Genomic DNA, 27,212 nt, shown 5'->3' with positions numbered 1-27,212 from the left:
TGGCTTTGTTTAGGTTCCCGTGAACACTGTTTTGCAAACATAAGGCAGTTTGTTATCCTCAATTTCTTCTTCTCTTTCTTTTGTATGCATGTTTTTGTCTCATCTCTTTATTAGGCTTGGAAATCTCATGGGATGGAGACAGTTTTGTGGAAGTCATGGCTGCACCACATCTGAAAGGCAAACTCTGTGGTCTGTGTGGCAATTACAATGGGCACAAGCGAGATGACCTGATTGGGGGGGATGGGAATTTTAAGTTTGATGTGGACGACTTTGCCGAATCCTGGCGTGTGGAGTCCAACGAGTTCTGCAGCCGCCCACAGAGAAAACCTGTGCCTGAGCTCTGTCATGGGACAGTCAGGGTGAAACTCAGAGCTCACCGCGAATGCCAGAAACTCAAAGCGTGGGAGTTTCAGAGCTGTCATTCAACGGTGGATTATACCACATTTTACCGGTAAGTGTGGCTTGCTGCGGAGGGAGATAGTAAGTTACTGTGCAAGGAGAAAAGCCACACAGTTGGCGCACTTTCAGTAGTGTTTGAGCACATGCTTTGAGCTGCTTTTGCTAAGAATTAATACACAGGCTTAGAGTTACATTATGATGAGCTTTTCTGAGTCAGGAATCAGAAGAAGATGGTCCTGAGCTAATAAAGACCCAAGCAGCCAACAGTGAGAAAAGTCAGGAGGTTTGTGATCACCTAGAGAAAAGGTATTTTTGGAGACTGAGAGAGGGCGAAGAGACTTCAAGACATTTTGGTAAGCTCTTTCTGTTTTCAAAGTCAGCTGTAAAGTTGAAGCTGACTTTAATTGTTATTGCTTGTGGTCCAGAGATGTGTGTCTTCCCAGAAGCATTTTGAAAATGACTTTATTAAAGCGGGGATGTTAAATATTACTAGTGCCTCTTGGATGGTGGAGGTTTTGGGTTGAGAGTTTGAAAGGACAGAGTTAACAAAAAGTTCGATGCATACCCATCCTGCCCTGGGAGCAAAGGAAGACAGACGAGGATCTAGAAGCCTTGTCTGAGCGAATTATTTAAGATTTTTTATTTTTAAAATGCTTCCAGTCTAAACCACAGAGACATCATTTCTGTTCCTTAATTGGCATGAGTTTATTTGCCCCTCACTCAGTAAATAAAATTGGCTTTTCTTTTGATTGCCTGACATAAAAGATAAAAGCAAGCCGAGTCACAGTTGTATGATGGCGGATGGAGCTGCCTGATCTCTGCGCTCCCAGCTTTCCCCACTCATGCACATCTGCTGAACTATTGGGCTTATTAGGAAAAGCTTTCTAAAATGACTCCATTTCCCTTATGAATAGCCTTTCCTCTTCTTTTATAATGAGACAGAAAGACTTTTATCTAGCCCAGCAGAATACTTCTGGGACTGGGAATTGCTAGAAGAAGACACACAGCTTGGCTTGTAGTCTATGTGCTTCTGCATTTAGTTTGCTATAGTGTATCCCTGTGCTAGGAGCCTGGCAAGGAGTGAAGATTATATTGTGTGCAGGTTATAATACTTTATCTTTTCCAATGGCTGGAGGCACAGCAGAGAGCACTAGAGATGCTAACACACACGCACACACACACGCAGGGTCTGTTGAATGCATTTCAGCAACATTCCCATCTCACTTCTATCGTCCTCTAAAGGTAAGTGATGACAATGCAAATGGAAAACAGGCACAGAGAGATTTGTTTCATTTTGCAGTGGATTTTTTTGTCCCTTTTTTAAAGTAGCTTGTGATTAATTTAGTGCAATACACTTCCTGACACCACAGCGGAAAATGATTTATATTTTGGCTACGGCAGCCAGAAAAAAAAAAAAACTCTACATGCTTGCACACAAGAATTACCATAGAGCATTTCTTTTCCTATAAAATTATGTCTTCTATTTGTCCTGGAAAGACAATGAAATCAAGCAAGTATTTAATTTGATTATGTCCCTTTGTAGAAAAGTCTATTTTTCCCTAAGGAAACTTTATGTTGAAATGACTGTCATATTCTGTCAGAAGTAGCTGTTCTTTTGCTTCCATTTGGATGTTGCCAGCTGTTAGAATGATCAGCTCCCAATACAGGAATCAAAGATAAAATATAAATTAAAATTAAATAATGGTATTTAGTAGAACGCTACTTCTTGTTAGAAACAGACAAAGTTATAGCAAGCAATTTATTCAATGACCATGGCCATTTTTCACACTAGGAAATTCCCACAAGGAGGTAATAGTTACGGACACACATTCAAGAAAGTTCTGGGAACCTTTCTAACATAAATCTTCGCATATATAAATATGCACACGAGCGTGTGTGTATATATATAAGTATAAATATAAGTACTTCAGAGATTTGCATTTTTCATGAATTTTTTTCAAAGAACCCATTGCTGGTGATGTACTTTTGCGGAAAATTTAAATTACTATTAAAAGAAATTTAAATTAACGTTTACAGCTTTTTACTGAGGTCTTTTAGACAAGTATATTTAGTCAATGTTTTCTAATTTCAGGCTAGGTTTAACTCAAATTTTTCCAGTTCTGCTTTTCTGACTATGAACAAGCTCCTAGCAGTAAGAGAGGTGAAGAGGCAGAATGGTAGGGTCAGGTTCTTTCATTTTTCTATTCATCATTTGAATTGAATAGCTTCTCAGTTTTTACCCTCCAACATTATGTATTATGGAATTTTTCCATTTGAAATACTGCATTCTCAAGAGTTAACCTTTCTTAGTCATTCTTGCCTATATTATCAACATTGCCTCATTTTCATTATGCTGCTCTGGTAGTGACCTGCTGTTAATAAGAATTCTCAGAAATAGAAATAAACTCAGCAGGAACATTACGAATTAGGGTGTGTTTTCTCCAAACACCAAAAAAGGCAGTGAACAATGCATTGCAAACATTTGTCTGACATTGTGTTACTGAGGAGATTTCTGTGAAGACGTCTCAAATTCATTTTAAGTCTCATTCTTTTTACAGCTGTAGTTTCTCCTTTTGTTAGCCATCCAAAAAACATATACAGCAAGATTGTCATGATTGTTAGGTGAAAAGGATATGGTTAATGTTTTAAAATGTAGAGATCTAGCTGCGTGGCTGTGGGGTGAAGAACAGCTAACTCCTGAGCTTGACCTTGATAGATCTGTGACACCTTAGGAAAAATGGTTGTGCGCCTTGCCCTTAACCCTTTTTTTGATGCTGTGACTTTGGTGACTTGTGTTTTTCTGCAAAGCACATGGTAGAAGAAAGCACAATATAAGCGTACAAGAAAGGATTTTGAAATAGTCCAGATTGCAAACTAACGATTTTAGCATCTAATTTTATACCACTCTCTTAATTCTTTGTTTTGTAACTAGACACGTTTCATGGGCTTTTAATTGTGGTTTGTTTTGTTTAGTTTTGGGTTGGTATTTTTTGTTTGTCTTTAATGCATTGCTAGTTGTTCAGTACTCATGAGTAATATTCTAAAAATAACCCTTAGGGTTGAACTTTATGGAGGCAAGTTCATTAAGCAGGGAAACAATTTTGAATTTCCAGAAGATTTTGGTAAATTCTGGGTGAAGAAGAGATTAGCGGTGACAGTCATCACCATTGCTACTTGTCTATTTTGATATTTTAATATGGCTAAGCATCCTTGATTAGTCCTTGCCAAAAAAAAAAAAAGTTACCAAGGTTACTCAGTAGCAGGTTTTTAGAGGGGATACTTAGACCACGTATGCAATAAAGCTTGCATTCAGACTCCTGAAGCTGCTCTTGAGTATAAATAGCACTAAAAATAGGTGATACCATCTGAATTTCTCATGCTGCTGTTACCAGAAAAGGCTCTATCACATTATCAGGAAATATTATGGTACTATTTAAGCTCTTGGATGAGGATTTGGGGAGCTTAGGGGACTTAAGGAAGGGGAAGAGGACTTTCTGTGCTCATAAAGCCCTGCGCCATGGCTGATCTCATTGTGTATCTTCGAGCTGTGCTGGAGCAGGGGCCTGGAGGTGACTCCAGCCCTGGTGAGGCCAGGGAGCAACACGGCATGGGGAGCAGGTCCCCAGTGTGCCCCCACGCCTGCTTTGCTTGGCCATGTTGACACCTCTTGGGAGCCTCCTTGGGAGGCACAGGAGCAGGCAGCCCCAAACAGGGGTGCAGGGACCACAGTGATAGAGGCATAGTAACGCCGCTCGATACAGGGACAAGTTGGGCTGCAGGAGACACGGTAAAGGAAGGCGCAGAACTAATACTCCTAGTAACACCTGCCCTCATTAGCATCTGTGGCTTTCTAGTAGGTTTTTTTTTAATAGTTTGGTATCACCAACAGATTTGGAATGTGATATCAACATGATATCAGTATATCACCCATCTCTAATATACCTACACAGCAGCTGAGTTCATAAATGTTGTACGTTGCTGAAGACTCTCACTACCGCCATAACTTTAGAAAAATATTCAATGTCTTGCTTTTGCCATGCAGTAGATATTCCCCATTTGAGACTGGAAAATTTGTGCTCCTAACTCTTGGGACAAGTCTTTTTATTGTTATTACTCTTCCTACTACTATTATTATATAATTTTGTTATTATTGCTATTATTACATTTTTAACAGAGGTATGTTTTTCTCTCAAACACCTGAATTTAATCATATTCAGTATTTTACGGCAAGCAGTAATTAACATAGTAATAGCTCTATTTGTTTGAATCTGTTAATCAAACACATTCAGGAATTGCAAATCTACTTTATTGCAGCTCTTGCCTTAAATGTTCCTTGTGACTGTGCTGACACTATTCCAACTTAGCTCTCGGTTAATCAGTTAATGAGTTTCTATTTCAGTTAACCAATTAACTTTATGCAGTTAACTGCTGCAGTCTTGCAGTTTTTCTAAAAATTTCCACTTAACTAGAGACAATATTATTGTTTAGAGGATAAATTGCAATGTTGTGTAGTCCATCAGCTCTCTGTTACTAAGTTTGACAGATATGCCATGAACGGCTGCAAAGAGCATGTGAGTTGCAGCATTGCCAAGTTAATTATGAGCTCTATTTAAAAGACGGGGACCAAGGGTTTGTGGCTTTGAAGCAGAAGGTTTGAAGGTTTTTTTCCCCTATTAACAATGATGTCCTACAGCTGTAAAATTCATGTGGTTATGTCCCTATGTTCACTCAGCAGGATGGTGCAAAAGAAATGTAGGCTGAAGAATGACTTCAGAAAAGCCTGTTTCACGTGTTAAAGGGGTGGGTGGAACTGGGATCTGTGGAGCCCTCTGTTTGTTGCCAAGGGTGCATATTGCAAAACTCTCCCCACGAGGTTTTCTGGTTCTGGCTGTGCATGTGGGCACAGCAGTTGCCTGCCTTGCTCCAGCTGAGGCTGGGCTGCGCCAGGGCTCATCTGTGGTGTAACCAAAGGGCGGCTGTAGCTCTGACTGCTCACCAGGGTGACTCCTGTCCCAGCTCCTGCTCCTGCACCAGCCTCCACATCTGTCTTTACACCCACCCCAGGGCAGAGCTGGCCTGTCCCCCCCTTCAAGACAAGCCAGTGGTGTTGGCTTGAGAAAAGGACCGATGGCATGACGCCGTGGCTGGTCCCCTCGCAGACCCAGCACAGAGCAGAGGCTGTTGCTTCCACTCACCCTGGTGCTAAGGTAGGGATGTTCCTGCGCCTGTCAGACCGCCTGCCCAAAGCTGGCCCTGAGTCTGGGTACTAGCAGCAGTGTAACCACAACAGAAAGGAGCTCAGGGTGAAACAATTTACTCAGCTTCTTGGGCAAATTGTCACTGAGCAGCTGTACGACCCAGGGAGCTTCTGGTTAGAAAGGAATTTAAAAATATTTGAAATAATAATTATATATTTTTTTTAAGCAAATCTGCACCAGGACTTGAGTTTCCTATGAGCTAGATGCTCTACTTTCCAGTCTGCTCTGTTCAGCATCTTTGAGTCTTCCATCCATTTGAAGTTACCACTGGAGCTTTAGTTGCTTGCATTGTTAAGTGCTTAATAATTCCGGCTTTCTGTACAGAAACACTCTGCTTTATATCATTCTACTTATACAAGGTGATCCTTTGCAGATCTGCATTGGAGAAATGTGCAAAGGACTAAGCCTAAATGCGTAGGCACTGGGAGAGCCGGTGTTCCCAACCCTTACAAGAGCACTGGTGCTTGGGAACAGATTCTCCACACATACCTGGCCGGGGTGCCTGCTGCCTTTACTTTATGCCCCTATACAAATCGACATTATTCCCCAAACCACTTCTAAGTGTCAGCCTGTGCATCTTGTGTAAGGCTGTGATGAACTCGCTGACATACAGGTAAGAGGCACTGTGACTTACACTGCTGGTGACTGACAATGCGAACAAATGGGAGAAAACGGACCTTGTAGTGTCTGATGCACTTTGAGATTTCTCGCAGCAAGCATGAAACTTTGCTACCTATATGTTGATGGTAAGGAGTACTGCAAAAATGCTGCATACATAGAAGGCTATAGATCACCACTGTTTTAAGCCTCCTCCTTGAAGTATTTTTCATCTGATGTAGCCAAGAGTGAGTGCAAGCTGCCAGAAAAATACTGTTTAGATTTAAGGATTAGAAGTTTGGATTTAGACAAACAGGTTGAGTGGTCAGAAAAGATAAATCTGAAGCCAAGCTGAGCTCAATTATCTGCATATCATGATTCCTCTTCATCTTTCCCCACACCCCTGCCCCTGGTGGGGTATTTTTCACGTAACCAAGCCCCATCCACTTGTGTCTGTTTAGAAAAGTACCTCAGGAATTTGGAGCTAGAAAACATTCTTCTCTTTGTATCAGTGGTTATTACAGCTGTAAAACATTGAAGCAGTGCCAGAGGATTCACAGATGTCTCCTTTCCTGTTGAGGTATTGGGAATGGGGGGGATGAGGGTGGAGAGGGCTCCAAAATCTGACAAGACTGTGGTGTTGGACAGACACCATTCACCTGGGACCGTCCATGGCTTGCTTCCAGCCGAGAAGCGCATGTTTCCCCGATGGCCCACTTTGTGCTTCCCTATATGGAAAGTTAATGATATTTTTTTTAACAAGGAAGGATTTTTTTTATAGGAAAACCAGATGAAGCAGCATACTACTCTGTGATTAAAACACAGGGAAGTTTCCTTTCCTTCAAAGGATGGCATGTCTGGAATTAGTTTGTTTTGCTTACCTAATTACATGATCACAACCCTACCTGACGCTGTCCTTTTACACTCAATGAGATGTTATTTGCTACTGGTTGCAAATGCAATATGAGACTTCTTTTCTCTCTTTTCCAGGAAAGAACTCAATTTGTGATTATCATGCATGCAGGTATATAGAGACTTATTACAAAAACCTGCTTCTGCCTGGTAAAACTTCATTTCTTTCTGGTTTATTACCTGGCGCAATGAAATTCAAGTCAGGTGTTTCATAACCAAATACTGTCTTCCTCATTGCCCAGTGTCTGACAGATGTGAGACTCTGCATGTGAAAATGTAAGGTCAGTTTGAGACAAAAATGATCCTGAAGGATGGTAGGAACTATGGGGAAGGGAGGAGAGGGGGAGATATCTGACAGAAAAGCAGGGTACCATAAATGCCCTTCTCATTTGTCAATATGGACTGCATTCTCAGAACTTGTTCCTGGATTACCTTTAACAGAGGTTTGGTAGGGTGGTTTTGTTTGTTTTTCTACAGTGCCTTGGAGTCATGGGATAAAAATGTGATTCATTGAAGTCAATGGGAATTTTGCTGTATTTGGGCAACAGGTTTTAATTTTTGTGACTGTTCCTGTCCCCTGCAGGTTTATAACACTAATCTCTTGCATCAGTTAGTAATCCTTAGTTAGCCTGCCCACATTTGGTGTACCACAGACAATTTAAGAAAGCTTCAGCTGGTTCAGAGACAGCGGGTCCATTCTTTACTGCTGTAGACAAAGTGAAACACATTCAGATTGGGGCTCCCAGATCCTGTCTGCTTGCTGCTTTTTTCCTAGGGGAAATCTAAGGGGTGACTTTCTAAGGCAGAAGACCTAATATGTCTGGCCACAGGCAACTGAGAGATCCTTTCTGTGTTTTGCTAACTTGAGTTCACTCACGGTTTGTTCTTCTTGGCTGTAGACAAGTTTGTAGAAAAAGCCTGCAATGCGAGGTCTGCTGTCCCTCACATTTTTCAAAGCTTCTCTGATAGGCTTTTAAACAGGCCCTAGGCATAACTTCTTTAATATAGAGCTCCCCATCTCAAATATCCTTATTAAAGGTGCAATCTTAAAATGCCACTATTTCACAGTAAGCACGAGTGTGCCCTAGGACTGTCATGGCAAAATACAAGCACATCCCTGTTGCATGCACTAACAAATATTTTTGGAAAGGGCCTTTTCGCATTCTGGAAAACACCTCTGATGTTTCAGTAATGTAATACAATGCATGATTTTTAAAAATGAGAGGAGAGCAGGTGTGGAGAGGAACTGGTAGAAAAGCAGAGTGATATCCTCCCTTGTGGAAATGTTTTAAAAGAAGCCACCTGCCGTTTGGTGCAACTTGATCCATTGCCAAAGCAACAATACTTGCTACACTGAAGTATTCTTTTTAGCTGTGAAAATAAATCCCGTTTTTTGGAGACATGCTATTCAGAAAAGTTGTAAGCATCATCAGAGGAAACCACCCTATGTCTCTGTCAGGTACCACAGAATTTTAAGTACAGCTGCTACAAAATCCAAGACCTCTGTTCGATCTCATTTTAATTAACCTCTAAGACATGTTCACAGCAGGGCTTCCTTTGCCAGTTTGTTTTAATTTAATTTTAGCTTTTTATGTTTTAAGCTTTATTGCAGTATTGATTTTAAATAAAATCCAGAGATGCTTAGCTGATGGTAATATGTCTATTTCCGTGAATAAATAATTCAAGAAACTAACCCATCGAATCTCATATTCTGCCTTGGGCAGAGGCTAATAAGTGTTGCAAGGAAGAGGAAACCCACCCGTACTGTAGCTGGCCAACTGTGCCATGTCATGTATAGTGGAGAAATCCCTTTCAGGCCCCTGAGATGATCAGTTTACATCTCGTAGCATGAAATTTTAATTACCTTTCCTTTAACATGCATAACTGCAAAGCTACTATATTTCAGCTCCTATTTTAAGCCACCTGCAGTATATCCTGCCTAATTAGACACACAGCAAAGATGAACGAGGGTGTTTATAAGCAGGCAAATGAGACGAATTTGTGGGAAACGTTTTAAAAATAAGCTTAACCTAATCCTCCTGTTATTCTTATGAGTTCATTTATGCTTCTGGCAGGATAACCAGACAAAGCAGGACGTGAGCTGTGACCGGCACAAAAAACTTTTCTGTAGAAAGTCTGCCTTAGGAAGGTTTTGACAGCTCTGAGTGGCTTATTGAGCTTGCTCTCACTGTCTTGCTGACTTGCTACATGTGAGGGGTCCATTCTGGAGACTTTATATGGGTTAGATTTAGCTGAAAGCTTTCTTGTGGGTGTTTTTAGTAGCTGAAGGGTTTTCCTTCAGTTTTGCTGTTGTTTCCTAAATCTCACAGGGCATCCAAAAAATCTGGGGTGTTCCCAGTCTTCAAGATCTCCAGGGACCTTTGCATTATGTCAGCTTTTTAGTAGCTGTCTGTGGTATAAAGTAGCAATCCAGGGTAAAGGCAAATCTGCCCCTCTCCTGTCTGTCCCTGTGAGGGCTCGCTGTATCAATAGGTATGTGAAGGTTCCATACTCCACGCTTGCTTTCTCAAGCATGCAAAGTGCTAGTGTGTAAAGCAATTAACTTCTGTTAATTACTCAAGCCTCGTTTTTCCTTCAGTCTTCACAGCACACGAGGAATCAGCACCTCACATTACTGGTGATTTACGCAGCCTCACAAACAAGCACAGCATAAGACATTTCAGGAGGCTTCTACTGCTGCCGCTCAACCTGCAAAACGTTCACTCCCTGCACAGCAGAGCACCAAGAGCAAGAGCAGATCAAGCGCCAGGCACCAGCAGTGTGATGAGAGGCAGGCGCAGCCCTCGTTTAACTGCGAGCACATGGGTCCTACAAAGCCGTATGCGGTAGCACCAGTGCTGGTGAGGGCTTGCGATATGACAGCAAAAGATTGTGATACCCCCCATGGCAAACCTTGTCACCTGAGGATTATTGTACCCTAGGGCATTGCAACACCAGAGCAAAGAGCAGACTCATGGGAAGTAAGGCAAGAATGGGTGGAGGTACTTGTGCTTATACAGGAATATGTATTTATCCATCTCAAATATTTACCATCACAGTGACTAATCTTGGGTAAGGTACGCAGCACAGGCTGGATGCATGGATATGTGTGTCAGGTTCACCCACCCTTTAAACTGTTGAGATGCCACTTAGAAACACATGTGTGTGGCTCTGCACTCGTAATTGTCTCTGGTGAACTCGTCAGAGCAGGCATAGACTTTTGCTAACGTGATGAGGTCTCAAGACTGGAGATTGCCAGTGCCAACCTGGAGCAAGGGTAGAACTGCAATGCCACTGGATCCAAAATACACCATAAACAGTCCCTTCCTCACCCAAAGGGAGCAGTAGGGTTTTATTTTCACCCAAATGGAGGACTCTGCATATGTGAGAGCAGGTGCTGTGATTTCACCTCTACATCATGATATGCAGAGGATGAAAGCATTTAAGTCTCTCCCTGACTCCCCCACTTAAGTCAGTTGAAATTAAAATTGGTGGGGAATGTGCTGGGAATACTGAAGGGAGTTGGAGCCATATGTTTTCTTGCATTCCTGGGTACTCCTACAACTAACATTCTGTTTATATAATATTCCTGAAACATAAAAGCTAAAATAAATCCAGCATGTGAAAATTAATAACAAGTCATTTCTCTTATGATCAGTCCAGAGGAAGCTGTCGTAAGTGTTAAGGTATTCAGACAGCTGATTTTTGTACATCAGCTCTCAAGTGAGGTATGTAGTTTACAGAGAATGAGTGCTTAAGGTTATGTAGTCTATGAGTACATGAAGTAAGAGGCTGTTGAGGATGGTGGATACCATGGCAGCAAGGAAAAAGTTTACAAAGTTAATTTCCTAAGTGGTCCTTCTTAGCACTTTACATTTTCAAATTGCAGTGTAAACATTTAATTCTTGCTGCACCCTGGTTTAAAGTTGTTGAAATGAAGAAAGAGTTCTTTGCTGTGCAGGAAGCCAAAAGCAGATTTGAGATTAAAACATGAAAGAGCCTGGTTCCTGGCCTCAAGCTCAAGTCCTTCTGATGGGATTTAAGAGGTTTCACATGCACAAGAAGTGTATTGTCTTATTCTTGTCAAATCACAAATTCTTCTCAAAGTTTCAGAAGAAAGCATTGTTAGTCTTTTTAAAAAGGTAGTAAATCTTCTCTGCTTCTGTAAGGCCTAGTTAGATTACAACCTCATTAATACTGCATGTAGCAATGTGTCTTTGGCAAGTAAGAACCTTAAAACAAGTTAAAACCTAGTAATGGATTGAGGCATGGACTATAAAAGACTTGCTTTTGGAGCAGGTGGAGTCAATATGCAAGAAAAACCCCATACTCTGCTTTCAGATATCAAGGATTTGGCTGAGGTTTGAAAGCCAATTTTTGTTGTTCTGATCATCTGTCTGTCTACATGGTTCTTCTCTGTTTTACTGATTTCTGAGCCCATCGTTCATGAAAAAAATTTGTCTAGAGGGATATTTTTCATTATGGCAAGGTGATGACATAGATCACAGATGTCCTAGATGTCCTCAAAGGGTGACATAATCTTTCAATGATTTCAAGGTTTGCTGTGGGTACAGAAAACCTTTTTCAAAAAAGGCTTATAGAAATACACTTCTTGGCCTTGCTTCCAAAGGCAAAGATGATTTGCTGACAATATAAAGAAGGATCACCAAGTTTTCACTTGAAGGGGTTAAAGGTTGTTCTGTAATCAGAGAACTACACAGATCCCACAAACAAGTGGCTATTTTATCTGCCACTGAGGTTGTTAACATGCCCGCAGATTCTGTACATTAATTAGGCTGTGTTTTGTCAGCATCTGAAATATGTAGTTCCCACTATTTGCATCATGATTCCTCACTTTACAGAAGGCCCAGACCTTCACTGCAACCATTAGCAGCAAATATGATTTCAAAAATACCCACGAGCACAAAATTGAAATACAGTACACAGACATTTCAGCCCATTAGTAAGGGATATTTGGTTCATCTACCAGCTCTCCTTTGACTCATCTGTACTGATCTCCAGATAATTCATCTCCCTGGTTAGTTTGATCTCTAGACAGTTGTTTCAAACTGGTGTCCATCCATCCCCTGCAGATGAAGAATGCACTTAGCAGGCACCTGTGAAACACATACTCTGCACAGCCGGGCGAGATCACGCAAAACACGATGGCAGAGAGTCAATGAGGGAACAAACTTCTCCGGCAGGGTATTCTCTTATGAGCCCGTGCTTTCTCCCAAGATGTCTAGACTGCTGCCTGACTTTATATAATCTATTCCATAGCCATAGCCTGTGTTACAGGGTAGCCAGGCAATATGCCTGGCCAGGATTCCCATCTGGTTTTTGAGGCGAGGAATTCACACTGCGCTGTTCTCTTTATCAGCTACATGCAAACTCTGCACTGTCTCGTAGCCCCCAGAATTTCTTTCACCTGTCTCTTTTATTTCTCTTTCTCTCAGTGCTGTTCATATTTCTTTCCAAATCATACAGTACTTGGCCAGGAACGCTTTTTAGTTATGGAATACCACAGGGATTTTTGTCAACATTCCCTATCTATGGAAGTTACAGTTTTATATGGGCAGAGGAAATTTAACTGTGGCACTGGAAATAACAACTCTTGTGACATAAAAAGATGCTATTTATTACCTTCGCAGTCCTTGCAGCAGATGCAGGCACGGGGTTCAAAGTTGTGCCAAGGTTAAAGATCCTGTGTACATGTTCAGGGAATTGTTGGTGGAGTATGTTTTAGTTCCATAACCATGATGGGCCTGATTGACAGTGGTTTATGCAGAATGTTTAAAAGCTTTTCCATATGACTAGGAAGTCAGGAGTTGACAAATTTCCTCAGTGTTTATAATTAAAACCCAGAAGAAGATATTAAACAGTTACTGGTTTCTATGTTGTGGTCAATATTAAGATTTATTGACTTGAGCACCAATATTGACTGAGGGGAAACTAAGCTTCATTTTTCCCCTAAGGCCTACCAAGTCTGGGTGTTGACTGAAAACAGAAGGTTGCATGGTATAGACATCCAATAGGAACCTTTTCCAAGGACAGGAACTTGTTTCTTTGACTTTCAGAATGACTCCAAATTTTGTTATAATGTTTGTTACAGTGCTTTACAAAAATTAGCATTACAGTGTTGCTTTAAAGAGCCTTTTAACTGTGGATGTGTCCCTTTGACATATAATTGTTGGGGTTATGTAGAGCGCATGAAAATGCTGCAATGGTAGCCTAAGGGAGGGAGCATTGTGTGTTGAGTGGGTACAACATGAACAGCAGCAACAGGAGCTTCTTGCAGTGTCCTGCAGTTATGTTTCCATCTTGGGCTGTGACAGCACAGCTTGCTGAAGTCCACGATTGGTATCATCCCTGTATCTACCCAATCCTTGACTGTCTCAGAATTACTGCAAACAGTCTGTTGACTTCTGTGACATGGACTGCTTCTCCCTGGGAAGCAAGAAAATGCAGCTAAACTCATTCCAGGTCACCACTGCTCTTGCTTTTGTGTTAGAATTTTTATCATTTAAAAACATCAGGTGCCTGAAAGAAAAGAGTTTGAGCCAGGAAAGTCGGAGATCAGAGCCTGATCTCATAAACCAACATATTACGTGACTATCGCTCCTACATACACAGCACATGTATTTTTGCCTGCTTCTGAGTGTTGCCTGAATTATATACATTGCTAAAGATCTGAACACTGCTTTTTTTTTTAACAGTCTCTATGAAATTAATCTCTTGCAGATGCTGGCTCGAGGCTGGCAGCATCCTTCATTTTCAAGCTTAAGGCACTAATAAAATTCTTAAGTCTGCTTTCCATTCAGATGTGAGAAAGCCTTCGAGTTTGACATGAACCAACTCTTTTCTTCATCTTTTGTCAGTGGCAAGAGTGGAGCTAGTTCAGCTCTCAGGGCTCTAGACAGAATTGTATTTCATGAAGTAGCCCAAAAACCCACTCAACAGTTAGATCCAGAGAAGTAGTTTACCCAGGAGTTTTTGGTGCCTCCCTTCCTTGGCAGCTTGGAGCCTGTCAACTTACAGTCAGATCGAATTCAGGCTTCTTGGTGGCTCAGCAAAAGGATTGTGTTGTGAGCTGAGTGTGGAACGACTAAGGGAGGATTACTATGCTTATGTGCGATAGGAACAGAAACAATTTTTGTAATATTGAGTGGCAACTGCAAGAAAACCAGCCTTATCTTAAGATTAATGGTATTTCTGAAAGCTGGCAGAGACATGTGGTTTAGTTTTCAAGGCTTGTATTGGTTTTGTCCTCCTCTCTTTTAGCATCCACTGCCTGCTTTGAATGGGAATGTTCTGCAAGCACAGTGATGCCCTACTTGTCCTTTTGGCTCAGGGAAATGCATTATGTCCTGGTAGCTAGTGTTTCCAGAAAATGCTAATAACTCCTTACAGAGTCTACCAGCAGTCAGTTGTCTCAATGTTAATAGTGTTCCTTTATATATCTTGTAAACATTAATGCTGTCTTTCTGTGCAGTAATCCAAATGAACGTGTGAAAGTATACCCCTTTTATTTTGGTTGACCCTTTGTTTTCCCCTTTTGCAGTACAGGTGTGACAGTGATGGAGGAACACGTTTACAGGTCGGTGGGGCTGCTGGAAAAAAGATCCCTCCCAGGGCTGTTCACAAAGTGAATCATTAGCCTGACTGTAACAATAAATACCACCACAGAGAACATGCAAGGATTTATCCAAAGGTCACATTCACCCAGAAGGTTTCTCTGCTGAAAGAAGCTTGCAGCTGTGTTAAGATTAAAGAGTGTCAGAGAACCATAATGTGTGTGATTTTTTCACTCTGAGTAAAATATGAGCTGTTTGTCTAACAGCCCCAGTTGAGGGATGCCAGTGTCAGACTGCCTTGGGGCTGTCATATATATTTCCAGTGGGTTTTTAGCGTTCAGGAATAATCTCCTCTTTGATGCATTTATCTGACACTTCCTAAGCTCCTGCGATGCCCAGGAGGAGATCTTCCTCCCACTATTCTGAGAACTTTGATAGTCACTCGGAAAAGGGAAGTGTAATGGGAACAGCCCAGACAAATGACTGAAGTCAAAGTCGTGTCCCAAAAATGGAAGTAACCCAAACAAATGACGCGCCTTCTCACTTGAATGTGCTTAAAACGTGGTGGGCCAGGCTGCGGTGTGATAAGCATTTTATGTGCAGCAACAGGCAACTGCTTGTGTGAATAGTTACTGACAGGCTTCAGTGAAAACCTTTGTGTGAGTTTTTATGCATGCATGTAAGGATGCAGCCATGTAGTTCTGTGTGTGGCAACATCTCTATGGCTAATGTTGTTAACTTGCTTCTCCTTTCATTGACAATATTTTTAAGTCAGGAATAGTGTCTTGAGTTTAATACTAATTGGAGAAGCAAGAATTTTGCCTTTAGTGGCATAGGGTGCACTGTAGCCCATGGTTGCATGATGTCTCTCTTGGCCTCTTTCTAGCAGGCAGCATGGATTTTCTTCTCCTCTACCGATAGTGGGCCTGGCTCTCTGAGCTCAGGCAGGGCGCCTCATGCTTTCAGGACCGCGCGCTGGCGTTCTTAGCGGTGGCACTCCCCAGTAGATGCTGTGGAAAATGCTGTGGTGGCAGTGAGGGACCTGGAGTGTTGATGCACTGAATGTTCCTCGGGAAGCAATTGTGGTTATCGTTGCATCTGTGGACAGTAAACAAATTAATCTTCTGACATTTGTGTTGCAGAAAACACCAGAGAAAAGCCATGAGAAAGTTAATATAATTTTAATTGCCCTTTGTAATTTCCTACCCACAAGTTTTTTAATTCTTTATCAGAGGGCTCCACATTGGAGGTGCACATGTGGTGGGCACAAGGGAGAGAAGATCTGCTGGTCTCTTCTCCTGGGTTTCCACTGTGAGTTGATTTTTCTGAAAACACTCAGTGGCATGTTTTTGCTCTGTATTTTAGAGAAGCTTCAAGTGATCACCTTGTGAGAAGTGGACCCTACTGGGGACTACACAACAGATTATAGCCAAATATTTTGACAGCCCAGCAACAACTCTTTAGCAGCCAGTTAGCAGATTATGTATTTACAACTAGTGAGATTAGAAGTGACCTTCAGACTGACAGCTCTCTCAGCAGTGTAGCCATGCTGGTTGTTTGGATCATCTCTGAGCCTGCTTTCTGTCTCTGTGAGTCTACACGGTTCTTATGTTGGCTTGATCTGGAGAGTCACATAAATGATTGTGGGTTGTTATAAGAGATGGGTTTCTATGTGTGATAGCTTTCAAATATGGAAAGCTGCCACGAAACACAACATAAGGAGAGAGGAAAACACCTGGGGCTGAACTGGTGTCATGTTTCTATTTTACTTCCGAAAAACTTAAGTCTGTATCCAAATTGCACAAGGTAAAATACCTCAGATCTGTTGCCTTAGCTTGTGCAGAGCTCCTAAGAGGACCTTGGTCAAAGCAGAGCACACAGCTTTTGGCAGAAAACCCAGAGTTTTTTGTTGGTATTTTTTTCCTTGTTTAATACAAAGGTGATCCAGTCCTAATGAAAGAGAGCAGTACCCACTTTAATTTAATATTTCTCCATTTTATTGTGACACTGAACAGAAAATCTGCAAGCAATGCAGCGATATACTCAGCTGTAGCCCACTTAGACACAGGAGAAGACCAGAGTCCCAGTGCAAGGAAGTAATCCCTTTGCTTCAGGTGGCCAAGGTCTTTCATTTTGAATCTCCAAAGTTTTTTAGCAAGCATAAAATTTTTTTGACACCTTCAGGAGGTGGCTGGTATTTCAGAGCTGGGTGAATGGGAGGTGTGAGGCTTGGTCCCAGCTCTGCCCTGTGTCACATATGAACTAGACCAGGGATACCTCAGTCAAAGTTTTAATATGCGAGTATGCAAGATAAAGCCTCCAAATTCAGAAAGAACTCTCTAAATGGTTGTCAGGTGCTACTGTAGAGTATGTCCAAGTCCACTGACCTTATGGTGCAGGTGGTTTATCAGCTGTGCAGAAGGTGGGCAGCCATTTAAACCACTTCTGTGCCCATCAGTGCAGAGTTTTGCAGATGCCCACATTGTACCAAAGGCTGAAAACATGTGCCTGAACCACCCAGGCAAAAAGTACTTTAACATTTATTTTGCATCCTTTTTATACATCCACCCTTCTCTGTCTCTCTCTGGTACTCTAGCTCTATTGATGCATGCTTGCAAAAGAAAAACCATAACAAAATCTCTCTTTAGAAAGAGATTTTGAAGCAGTGACCTTCTTCTGAATTTTACGTCATGGTTTCCGTTGGCCGTCATGCTTGGAGCAGTTTGAAATTTCCTGGCAGCTTATCCATTGGCTCAGCACGGGGTTTTCACTTTGTCTTCGTTGCCCAATTAGTGGGTAGAGAGGAGAAACGTGCTTGTGGAGGGGCTTGTTCTGCTGGGTTTAGGTCTCCAGTGAACCCAACAGCTTTGCTAATGTCAGTGTTCTCTGTTGAGCTTATGGCAGTGTTACTGGGGAGTGTGTTTTATGAAAGACAAGTTGGAAAGGCAGGCTGTAGAGGTTAGATTTAGCACCTTTTTCAGGTGACTGGAGCAGTGAGGTTAGCACCAGATTTCAGAGTCTCTATGAGCTTGGGAGTGAGTCCAATGCTGAGGGCAACAGCTGAATGCTTGATCTGCAACTCACAAGTGAAAGGTATTTGCCACTTAGCTGATCTCTGGTGTCTGCATTTTCTGACTTGCATGCTGTGTGATTCCTGTGATGGTTGGAAACGGCAATAAAAGTGGATTTAGAATGAAAAGGTTCAGTTCTGCCATGTGATCTTTTAGAGTGCCATGGGTTTTCCTATGTAGGTTTCTGGGAAAAGGGCTGCTCCAGGGGCCAGAGGTGTTTGCTTCATGTTGTAGGAATTTGCACTCCAACCAGAATATGAAGTGGTTGGAAGTTCCCTGGAGATAAGACTGTGAGTGTGACTGACAATGCAGATGGGATATCTAAATGCAGAAATTTATTTTGACTGTTGCTGTGTAAATGGATGTCTTTACAGGGACTGTCCCTTTGCAGTGCAGTACATGCAGAGAGCTAGGACCACATATTGCCAGCTATTACTGGCTCCAGGGGACGCTCTCAGTACAAGCCTGTGGCCTGGCAATTTCTATAGCTCTCCTCCACTTTATATCAGCTCCGGGTCAGACCTTAATGGCACGGTTTTCATCTGTCTCACTGCAGGTGAGATGATTTGCTTGAGGCCACCCCAGGAAATTGTACGTGCAGGTTCACATGTCTATTCAGGATTAATAGAGAAGTGTTTTAAGCCTACACTAGAGTGCACACAGTGAATCATAGGGCGTGCGACTTCCGCTGTGTAAAACAATAGAGGTATTTCATTTGGTAATACAATAATATTAACAATAATTATAAATAATTATAAAAGTAAAGAAGCATTGCTCCTATCCAAGTTCTTCTTTTCAGCCTTTAACCTGACATTTCTCTATTTGTTTCATGAATGGAAAAACATCTCTAGGTCATTTTATTGCACAGAAAACAGGAAAAAGAAAATATGTGCTGGGATTGTCATCATGACTGATGGAGTCTAGTCAGTTTAACAGATTTTTCACAAAGTTGCTGGAAAACTGCTGCTGTTTTATTTCAGATTATAATATGGGACAGCACTTGTTTCTTCTGTTGTCAAGACAAACTCTCCATTTTGAATGTCACCCCTCATGACCCCATTTTTGACCTGGATAGCTCAGGCCTGATTAATCTAAAATGACGCAGCCAAGACCTTGGGCCAGGAGAGCATATGTCCAGAAAATCTGGTAAATACTAGACAAGTAATATGATAATAGTGATGAGGCAGGGGCATCTTCCACCTCTGCACACATTCCTCACTGTGTTTGGAAGTCACATGCAGCAGACTGTGCTACGCTTGCCCTTGTGGAGGCTTGGGATTTGGAAAGACCAGATAGCACATGTCAGGGGTGCTCCAGGCAGCATCACAGGAAGCCCTAGGAAGCATGTGTACCCCAGAAACACAATTTATATATCACTCTGTGGTCACAGGGTGTGATCTGTACATTTTGTTCATCCTCAGGAATGCACTGCAAGTAAAAATAAAAAATGAGAGAGACTCTTTGCCTACCACACAGAGATGGTCTGAGGCATAGGCTTGATCACGATGAAGCACCTTGCAAGGCAGAGCAATGGGGAGGATGGCAGATGGGGTCAGAGCCAGTTCTGCCATTCTCCCTCTGCTAAAGACATAACTTGTGTGTTATGTGGTACAAATCACTTCCCAAATTGTCACCATTCCCATGCCTCCCCGCAAATGGGTCCCTAAAAGGAAGGCAGAGGTTCCTTGGTTGGATCTGCCCATTGCCTTTAACTTGCAAAGAACAAACTTAAGACTTGGCATCATTTCTCTCTTCCATCCCCACAGATCTGAGATCTGACCATCAATGCAAATAATTTAACAATTGCCTCTGGTTGAATTGAACCTGGGGCTGAAAGCTGTTTGCATTCAGTGAGCGGTACACAAGTTGCGTTAAATGGGATGGTGACTTCCCTCTGTATTAGTCATTTACATAAATAATTAGCAGCAAAGTGGTATCCTCAGCAGAAGCTTTGTAAAGATGCTGGAGTCTTTCCCCACCTGTACAGCCGGATCATTGTCAATACTCTGTGGAAATACATTGCTTCATTTCATTTCTTGTTAAATAGGAGATTTTAATGCCAGGGCTCTCACCCTGCCAGTGTTTTGTAAATACAAAATTCAGGATTTTTTGCAAATTAAAAAGTACACAAGCTGCACAAGCTTAGCAGGAAACATATGGGGGAAAATGGCATTTCAAGCTACTTTGACTTTAAAAATTATTTACTGTATTAGCACATGAATGTAGTTATGCTTTGGGGCTGTAAATATTCTTTACAGTGCATTGACTTGTGCTATGCATTCACTTTTGAGGCTCCAAATTGCCCATGTACTTGTGTGTGAAATGAAGTATGAAAACAGGCCATGGGAAAATGAAATACTTCTGAGGCTTACCTGCTGATCTCAGACATTCAGGACTGCTTGCTATCATTGCAGCTTCTGATTGGCATAAAAAACACCAAATGGTAGATTGGCTATTACCTTCATGGAGTTCATGGTGCAGAACAGCAATGTGTTTGTAGGTGACTGGCTCCCTCCTCGCCTTGCAGTTTGCAATATTCAGAGCATATCAACAATGTATTTCTGATTTCCTCAAGTTTTGGATTCTAGTTGAATGTAAAGAGAAGGGAGAAGAGCACTTCATGTGGCAGGAAGGAGCAGCTGAGGCAAGAAGCGGGCAGGGGGACTCCCTTATCTGGCATCACCACAAAAGCAGTCAAGTCAAGGCCTGAGGTTAGTAAACTGTGAGACCACTGTGGCTCCCTGCCGAGCCTCCCAAACTGACCGACCAGCTGTGTAGCTGGAAGATGCTTCGACCCCAGCTCCTTGGTGCTGCTGGGCCAAGCTGCTCCGCAGCTGGGCAGCAAGGGACTGAGTCTGGCCACGCAGTCAGGCAGGCAGGCTCATGCGTCCCAGTGCCCCCAGAGCAGAGGCTCCACCTTGGTGAGTTTCACAGCTCTTGTTCCTCTTGCTACTTGCTACCATATTTCATTTTCTGCTTTGAACAGTGGGGGTTCAAAGCAGGCTTGGGAAAAGACATGGTTTTCATGTGATTTCTGTAGATAGATATAAACTCTGTGAAGGACCAGATGTAGGAGGGTTAGGGGGAACAATCTCATAAATTGTCACTGGTGAGACTATGATCATATGTGATATTATTCAACTGCCAAAACCAAATATAATGTATTACTGCAGAGCCAGATTTGGGGGTAGGAAAGTTGGGTAGAGATCCTTCCCTGGGGCTCTCTGTGAATCTCCACTCTTTCTAGTGAAACTGGACTGATTTATGGTTGTGCCTGGAAACTAGACATGGCCCAACATGGATCCAGATCCGGAGGCAAATGTCCTTAAAATTGAGTGTTCCATTGTGCGTATGTGAGGATATGTGTATGGGGGATGGAGAATGAGTTTAGTTTGTTACTAAATTGGAACAGATGTTGGATCTGGAATTGGATATTTTGGTTCTTGTCCTTGTCCTGTGGAAACAATGCAATGCTATCATTTCAACTGGTGAGTTGGAGCTGGTGTGTGGCTTAGGTCTCATCTTTGTTGCCCTCTGAGCTCTGAGTTTTATCTGAACTGAAACAAAATTTCATTTAAATGTTATGATCTCAGAAAACCAAAATGGCAATAGATGTTGGTAACAAATGTTGATACTCCTATGGACAGAAAACTTTCAAAGACCTTCACACTTTACTACTGTTGTTCTAAATGGGTCAGATTGTGTGGGGAGCCAAGATCATATATCAAAAAGTAGATGAACTGCTTATCCTATATGTGATAGAACTGAAAATGATATCTTTTTGTTTTTAAGACTTAATTCTCCTATTCACTATTTTGAAATATGGCTAAGGAAAATCATATATGAAACAAACGGACAAAACCAGCATACAAGAGAAAAACTAATGAACGTACATACTGAAAGGGAACATTTTATTCTCCCCAAGTAATTCATGCCATTTTATGGTTTATTTGAAATGAAGTAGTCAGTCCTGGCGGGATAGTGAGCAACTTGGCACATGTGTTCGGTTGCATCCATGGAGAAAAAAACCAGCTCTTTCTGGAGAAAAGTCAGTATGTGAGTATGAGAGAACTTTTTCAGAGCTGGTCATATAGTATGAGACGTCAAAAGCAGCTGGTGCTGGCCAACCATACCTGGCATTACAGACAAACAGAATTTTACCCTGGGCTTCAACAGGGATGGAGTTATACCAACACCAAGTGTTTCTGGAAAATCTTAACCATGAAAGAGCCTTCTTTTCTCAAGCCAGGCCAAGTAACCAGCTTTTCAGGAGAAAGGGAGAAGTTGGCCTGAAGTTAACCACCACTTGCCCAGCTGGGACCAGCTCAGAGATGGTGAATGTAGAAATGCTTAAAATATACTCCTTAGCCAAAGCTAGAGCTTAATAACCAAACACACTTAACAATTTCTTAGAAATACAATTAGTCATTTCCAAGTCCTAGCTACTCTTTTCATTTAACCATAACATCAAAAAACCTTACCCATAGGTTAACATCCTAGGGTGCTAGTGTCAAGCACAGATCAGAATCTCATTGCTGCCCTCAAAAGATTTAAGTTTTAAAGAGGTATGTTTGTCTAGCTTTGCAGAGTTCAGAACAGTCTGTCCCATACAGTATTACAAATTGTTCTGCCAGTACTGAGCTTCATTTGATAAAGAACCAGCCTGCTTCACTGCTACAGCTTCCCTATCAAACTGCTTCCTCCACTAACATTTCAATGGGAATGAAAAGTGGGTGTATTAAGAAGCAGAGAGAGGAAATCATAGAGGAGTGTCTGTAATATTTCCTATCTTCAAGTGTCATGTTCTCCAGCTTTTCTCCTTGCTCTTGAGAAACATACGGTCAGATCTCACTAACCCAGTAGTCAGGTCAGAATGCTGCTTACATGGAGTACCCCGTGGGGCTGAAAGTGCACACAGCAAGTAGTTTGTTTTAGGACTTACTAGGTGGCATGCTGCCTTGGAAGGCAGTGCTGTAGTATAATCATCAGGATGCCTTATAAAAACAGATCTGAAGGAGTACAAAGGAGAGCTATTTGCTATGCACAGCAATACATTTTATTGAGCGTACACAACCAAGAAAGGTATTTTTCTGTACTTCTGAGCACATCTGTAGACACCCCTACAAGTATATATCCGAGGAAGTTCTCTCTTCCCAATGTGAAATAAAGACCAAAGAGTAACAGCATGTGGGCATAAAAACTAATGTGACAGTTTGCATAAAATTAAAGGGGGGGGGGGGGGGGGGGGGGAGGGGGGTAATACTCTGTTTTTCTGAGTTTCATTTCTAAACATTTAATTCTGACCACCTCAGGTCTTCCTGCACTTTAACTTAACTACAGCTTTTTTGTCACTTCCCGTCATGAAAATTGTACAACATTTCTATGAGATGATAAACAGGTGTTACTTTTCATTCTGGCGGCAATAGCATTTTGATGCAGGATGAAATAATCCTACCATTAAATAAGAAGCTCACGGTGATGTTGTGAAGCTTAATTTGTTTGGAAAATGCTTTGCAGTATTCAGATGAAAGGCACTCTGGATATTCAAAGTATTATTACTGCACAGCTGGTGGTCTACACGCTGCAGATGTTTCTTCCATGCTGTTGCATGGTTACTTAAGTGGCTTCTTAGTGCAGATGTTCATGAGTGAGCATGCACAACCTCCTCTGCCTATGTTTTTTGACACGGATTTTATTGCTGCTTGACTTTTGATCTTGAAAAGAATATTCCTCCACCAGTGAGACTGGGTTTTTTTCTCTTTTTTTTAAGGCTAGTAGGTGCTACGTGAGTGTGTGACTACATGCTTGTTGGTTCAGCCCCCATTGCAAACAACAGCATCTGCAGATATTTACTGTGGGCCTTCCTCTTTAGCCTCCATTTCCTTCTGTGGCTTTTACTCATTTCTACAGTGTTTGACTCTGGGAACTCTGCCTCTTCTGTTAATACTCCATTACCATCACTCTCCTCATGCAGACGTGATGATTCCTTTTGTACTCTTTGCCCAGATGGGATCAAGAACTTCATTGCCTCTTGATTCTTTCTTTTCTTTCTGCTACTGTTACATAAAGAGATCTCTAAGAACCACTGGGCTTGCCATTCACAATAATATAATCTCAGTGAGAAGATTTCAAAATAAGACAAAATTCTAATTTCTGCATGTATGGTGCTTTTCTTTCCTTATAAGTGGAGAGGGGTAAGGTGTGACTGCAGCTGACATACATGTGGAGTGTGCTGAACATGTAAAAAACCCCATGGAGGTGCTGTATGATTTCATCAACCTATTTGGCGAGAGAACTAATGTTAAAATTTATGTTCCTCTTGTTTTGCTGTAATTCCAGCTAATGGCAAGATATCCAATGCGATACAAGGGCAACTGAATAAACAAGATTTTTGTCTAACGTCAAGTGCAATACATAGCCTATTGCATTACTGACCTAGGAGCAGAAAAGGAGCAAATCTGTACATGTGCACACGCACAAACAAAGAAAGAGGAAGGTATGGCAGAATGGTACTGGGTCTGGCTAACATAGATCTTATTTACGAGATTCACGTGGAAGACAGAGTGGATTTGGTAATATACTGGAGTGTTTCTTCTGAACTATTTTGAAGAGTAGGTCTCTCTCAACAGCATGTTCAAGAGCCACCGTCTTGCAGTGCAGACGAATGACTGCTGGCAACATATCTCTGGGAGAGACTGTGAGAAAGCAGAGGCTTAAAGCTGACTGCATCCAGACAAATAACTTCAGAGAGCAAGGAGAAATCACATCAATTTCTGTAGCACTTTCTGCAGAATTCATCATGAATCAAAGAAGGCTCAGTCTTTACCCAGGAAAGTTTGATCTGAAGGTGAGACACCTTGAGAAGACTAAACCCTAGCTACATTGTGAGGTGAATTGCATCTTAAAGACTTGGTAATTTCCCCTGATTTTTAAGTGTGTAACAATTTTCCAGTGCTCATGAAATCTTCTAAATGGCATCCCAAGAGACCATAGCTACTTTTAATATGCAGAACTGATACAGCTTATGCAGACATATACAAGTTTCTTTACACTCCTGTGATCCTACTGAAGTGTCTCATCCTTTCTCTGGGTTCATCTGGGTAGGCGTAGCTTTCATTCTGCCTCCCTAATGTCTCTGAACTGTAAGAGTTGCTATAGACATGTGTAACATGATTTACTCCACTTTGCTTCCCCACCATTGCCTGCTCCAAGGGGACAGACATATGGTACTGACTCTTGTCCAGACCCCCATCTTTTTTTCTCCTGGACTGCTGGTACTGCAGTTGTACCTCTTCTTTCAGTGCAGCTATCTCTAGTACTCATGTGGCCTGCATTACTGAAATGGGAGAGGGAGCAGGGAGGGGAGGGAGGACAGAGGGGGGGAAGGAAGGAAGACATTCTAATGTTCTCTTATTACTCAGTTCATCTTCCCTGATTCATGACCAATACCTCCTCCCCTCTTCTGATATATTCTTTGCTCATTCTGGTTAGGTATCTCAGCTGAAATCTAGTCATGATATGGGTAACGTTTGGATGCATATCATCTTGTTCGTTATGATGTGATCATTTTTGATTTATTTACTGCTTGGTAACAGAAGTTTCTTTTGCACATGATAAAAATCGCATTAAATCACTGGCCCCAGAATAGTGGCTGAAAATCAATCAGGAGGGGCTTTTACTCCTGCCACTTTGGCTCGAGATTGAAACATTTCATACAGTAGCGCTGCTAGGAATAAGCTGGGCTTCCTTACTAACATAATAAAATGCAGACCATCCTAAGGGGATGAGGGAGTTGCATTCCAAAACTTGCACTGCAAGCGACCAAAGTTTAATGGAAAACTTTGAAAAGATTCTATTAAAAACCAATTTTCCTTCTATATATCATACGCTCTATTTTATGCTTTCCCTGCTCCCTCCTTTTTTTCCTTACTGGCACAGAAACAGGATCTTTGTTTTGACAGAGCTAATCCGCTCATGCTTTCATACAGGCCCTCAGGCTCCCACCTGTGGAAAGATCCATGGGAGCAGAAAAACTACTGAGCGGGTGCCACATGCTCACCTCAAAGGGAAGAAATCAGTGGCCTTCCAGATGTACGGACTGTAAACATTATGGTTCCCAAGGACCCATGGAGAACATGAACTATGAATCCTGTGTAATCTCCAGCAACAGCTTTTCCTTCCATGTTGCCTTCTGGGATTTCCCGGATTTCCCTCCTGTCAGCTGGGCTTCTTCAGGAGACGTGTTGCATGGGCTGCTTCACCGCAGTTGTGCCACCTCCCTCTTTCTGAAGACTGAAAGGCACACTCAGCACTGACAATTCTACCCGCAAACTTCACTGGTGAGAAGGGTTTAAAGTAGCTTGCAACCTCTGCCAAGTTTGACAGCAAGCTTCATAACAAACTGGTACAGCTCCGAGATCTCTCTGCCGCTTCTGTAGGGACGCCAGGGAAGATTTTATGGAGTGAGAAGTGATGGAGAGAGAATGAATTGCTTTGTGGCTCTATCAGTCAGCACGCTCAAGGTGGCTAGCATCGGGCACTGTTCTGCTCCACAGAGTCCCTGCTTAGCCAACAAAAAGAGGCAAAGTCAAATTCAGATGCTTAGGACTTTGTATACAAGACGAAGCCCAGAATTTATCTTAGCATCTTTGCCACTGGGAGTCAGCCACAGAAGAGCAGGAGAATAACCCGTGATCGTGATTGTTCTGTGATAGGGAGGGTTCGCTCATGCTCATGGCCAGCATTTCTCTTTAAAGACTGCTGATTAACATCAGAGCTGTCTTTATATTTAGCCAAGTAAATGACCGTGCCCAAACCAACACACTGAAAGGTAAGTTTGTCACGAAGGACAACAAACCTTGGCTCCATCTGCTTGTATCATCTCATCCCACCTCGCCCAGAATTAGGTCATTCTGACTTTATAACATCCATGTGGGTTCCTGTGGCTCCCAGGCCAGGCTGATATGTCATGGAGTCGCTATGTCTAGTACAGGAAATTTTAATTCATAGCATTTTAATTCAGGAAGCTTGAATTTAATGTTTAGCTATGTCCTGAAAGAGTCAGGATCCTTCAAAGCCTTGAAGTACAGAACTGCAAAAAAAAGGCTGATGACAGTTCTGAATCTTGGCTCCCGTGTTGTCAGTAGGAAAATCCCCAACAGTTTCACTGGAGACAGCATTTCATCCACTGTATTTTCAGGCTCTGTACAGTGTTTTGCAATTGAGATCTAACACTCAGGAAGGTTAAAGAACTGTGGTAGTACGCAGAGCATCTGTTATCCAAAGCTTTCTGCATATGGAGTAGCAGGCTAAGTCAAACTGACCAGAGACCAGAAACCAGGTCTCTGCCTCCTGGTTGAGTCCTGTATCACTATCAAACTGTTATGCTCACCCTCTCCCTC

General features: G+C 42.1%; 1 protein-coding gene across 1 annotated transcript in view; it reads left to right on the top strand.

Moving 5' to 3' along the window:
• The window catches only part of BMPER (BMP binding endothelial regulator), a 148,806-nt gene that overhangs the window by 104,665 nt on the left and 16,929 nt on the right, over window positions 1–27,212 (top strand). The window contains exon 13 of the mRNA XM_075706090.1: window positions 115–451. Within this exon, the coding sequence (XP_075562205.1) occupies window positions 115–451 (337 nt within the window). The remainder of the gene's footprint in view (window positions 1–114; window positions 452–27,212) is intronic.

This window comes from Pelecanus crispus, chromosome 2 (assembly GCF_030463565.1).
Source record: "Pelecanus crispus isolate bPelCri1 chromosome 2, bPelCri1.pri, whole genome shotgun sequence".
NCBI classification, from domain to species: Eukaryota; Metazoa; Chordata; class Aves; order Pelecaniformes; family Pelecanidae; genus Pelecanus; species Pelecanus crispus.
Note: the sequence above shows the minus strand (reverse complement) of the source record. Positions and strands in the feature narration are given on the sequence as shown.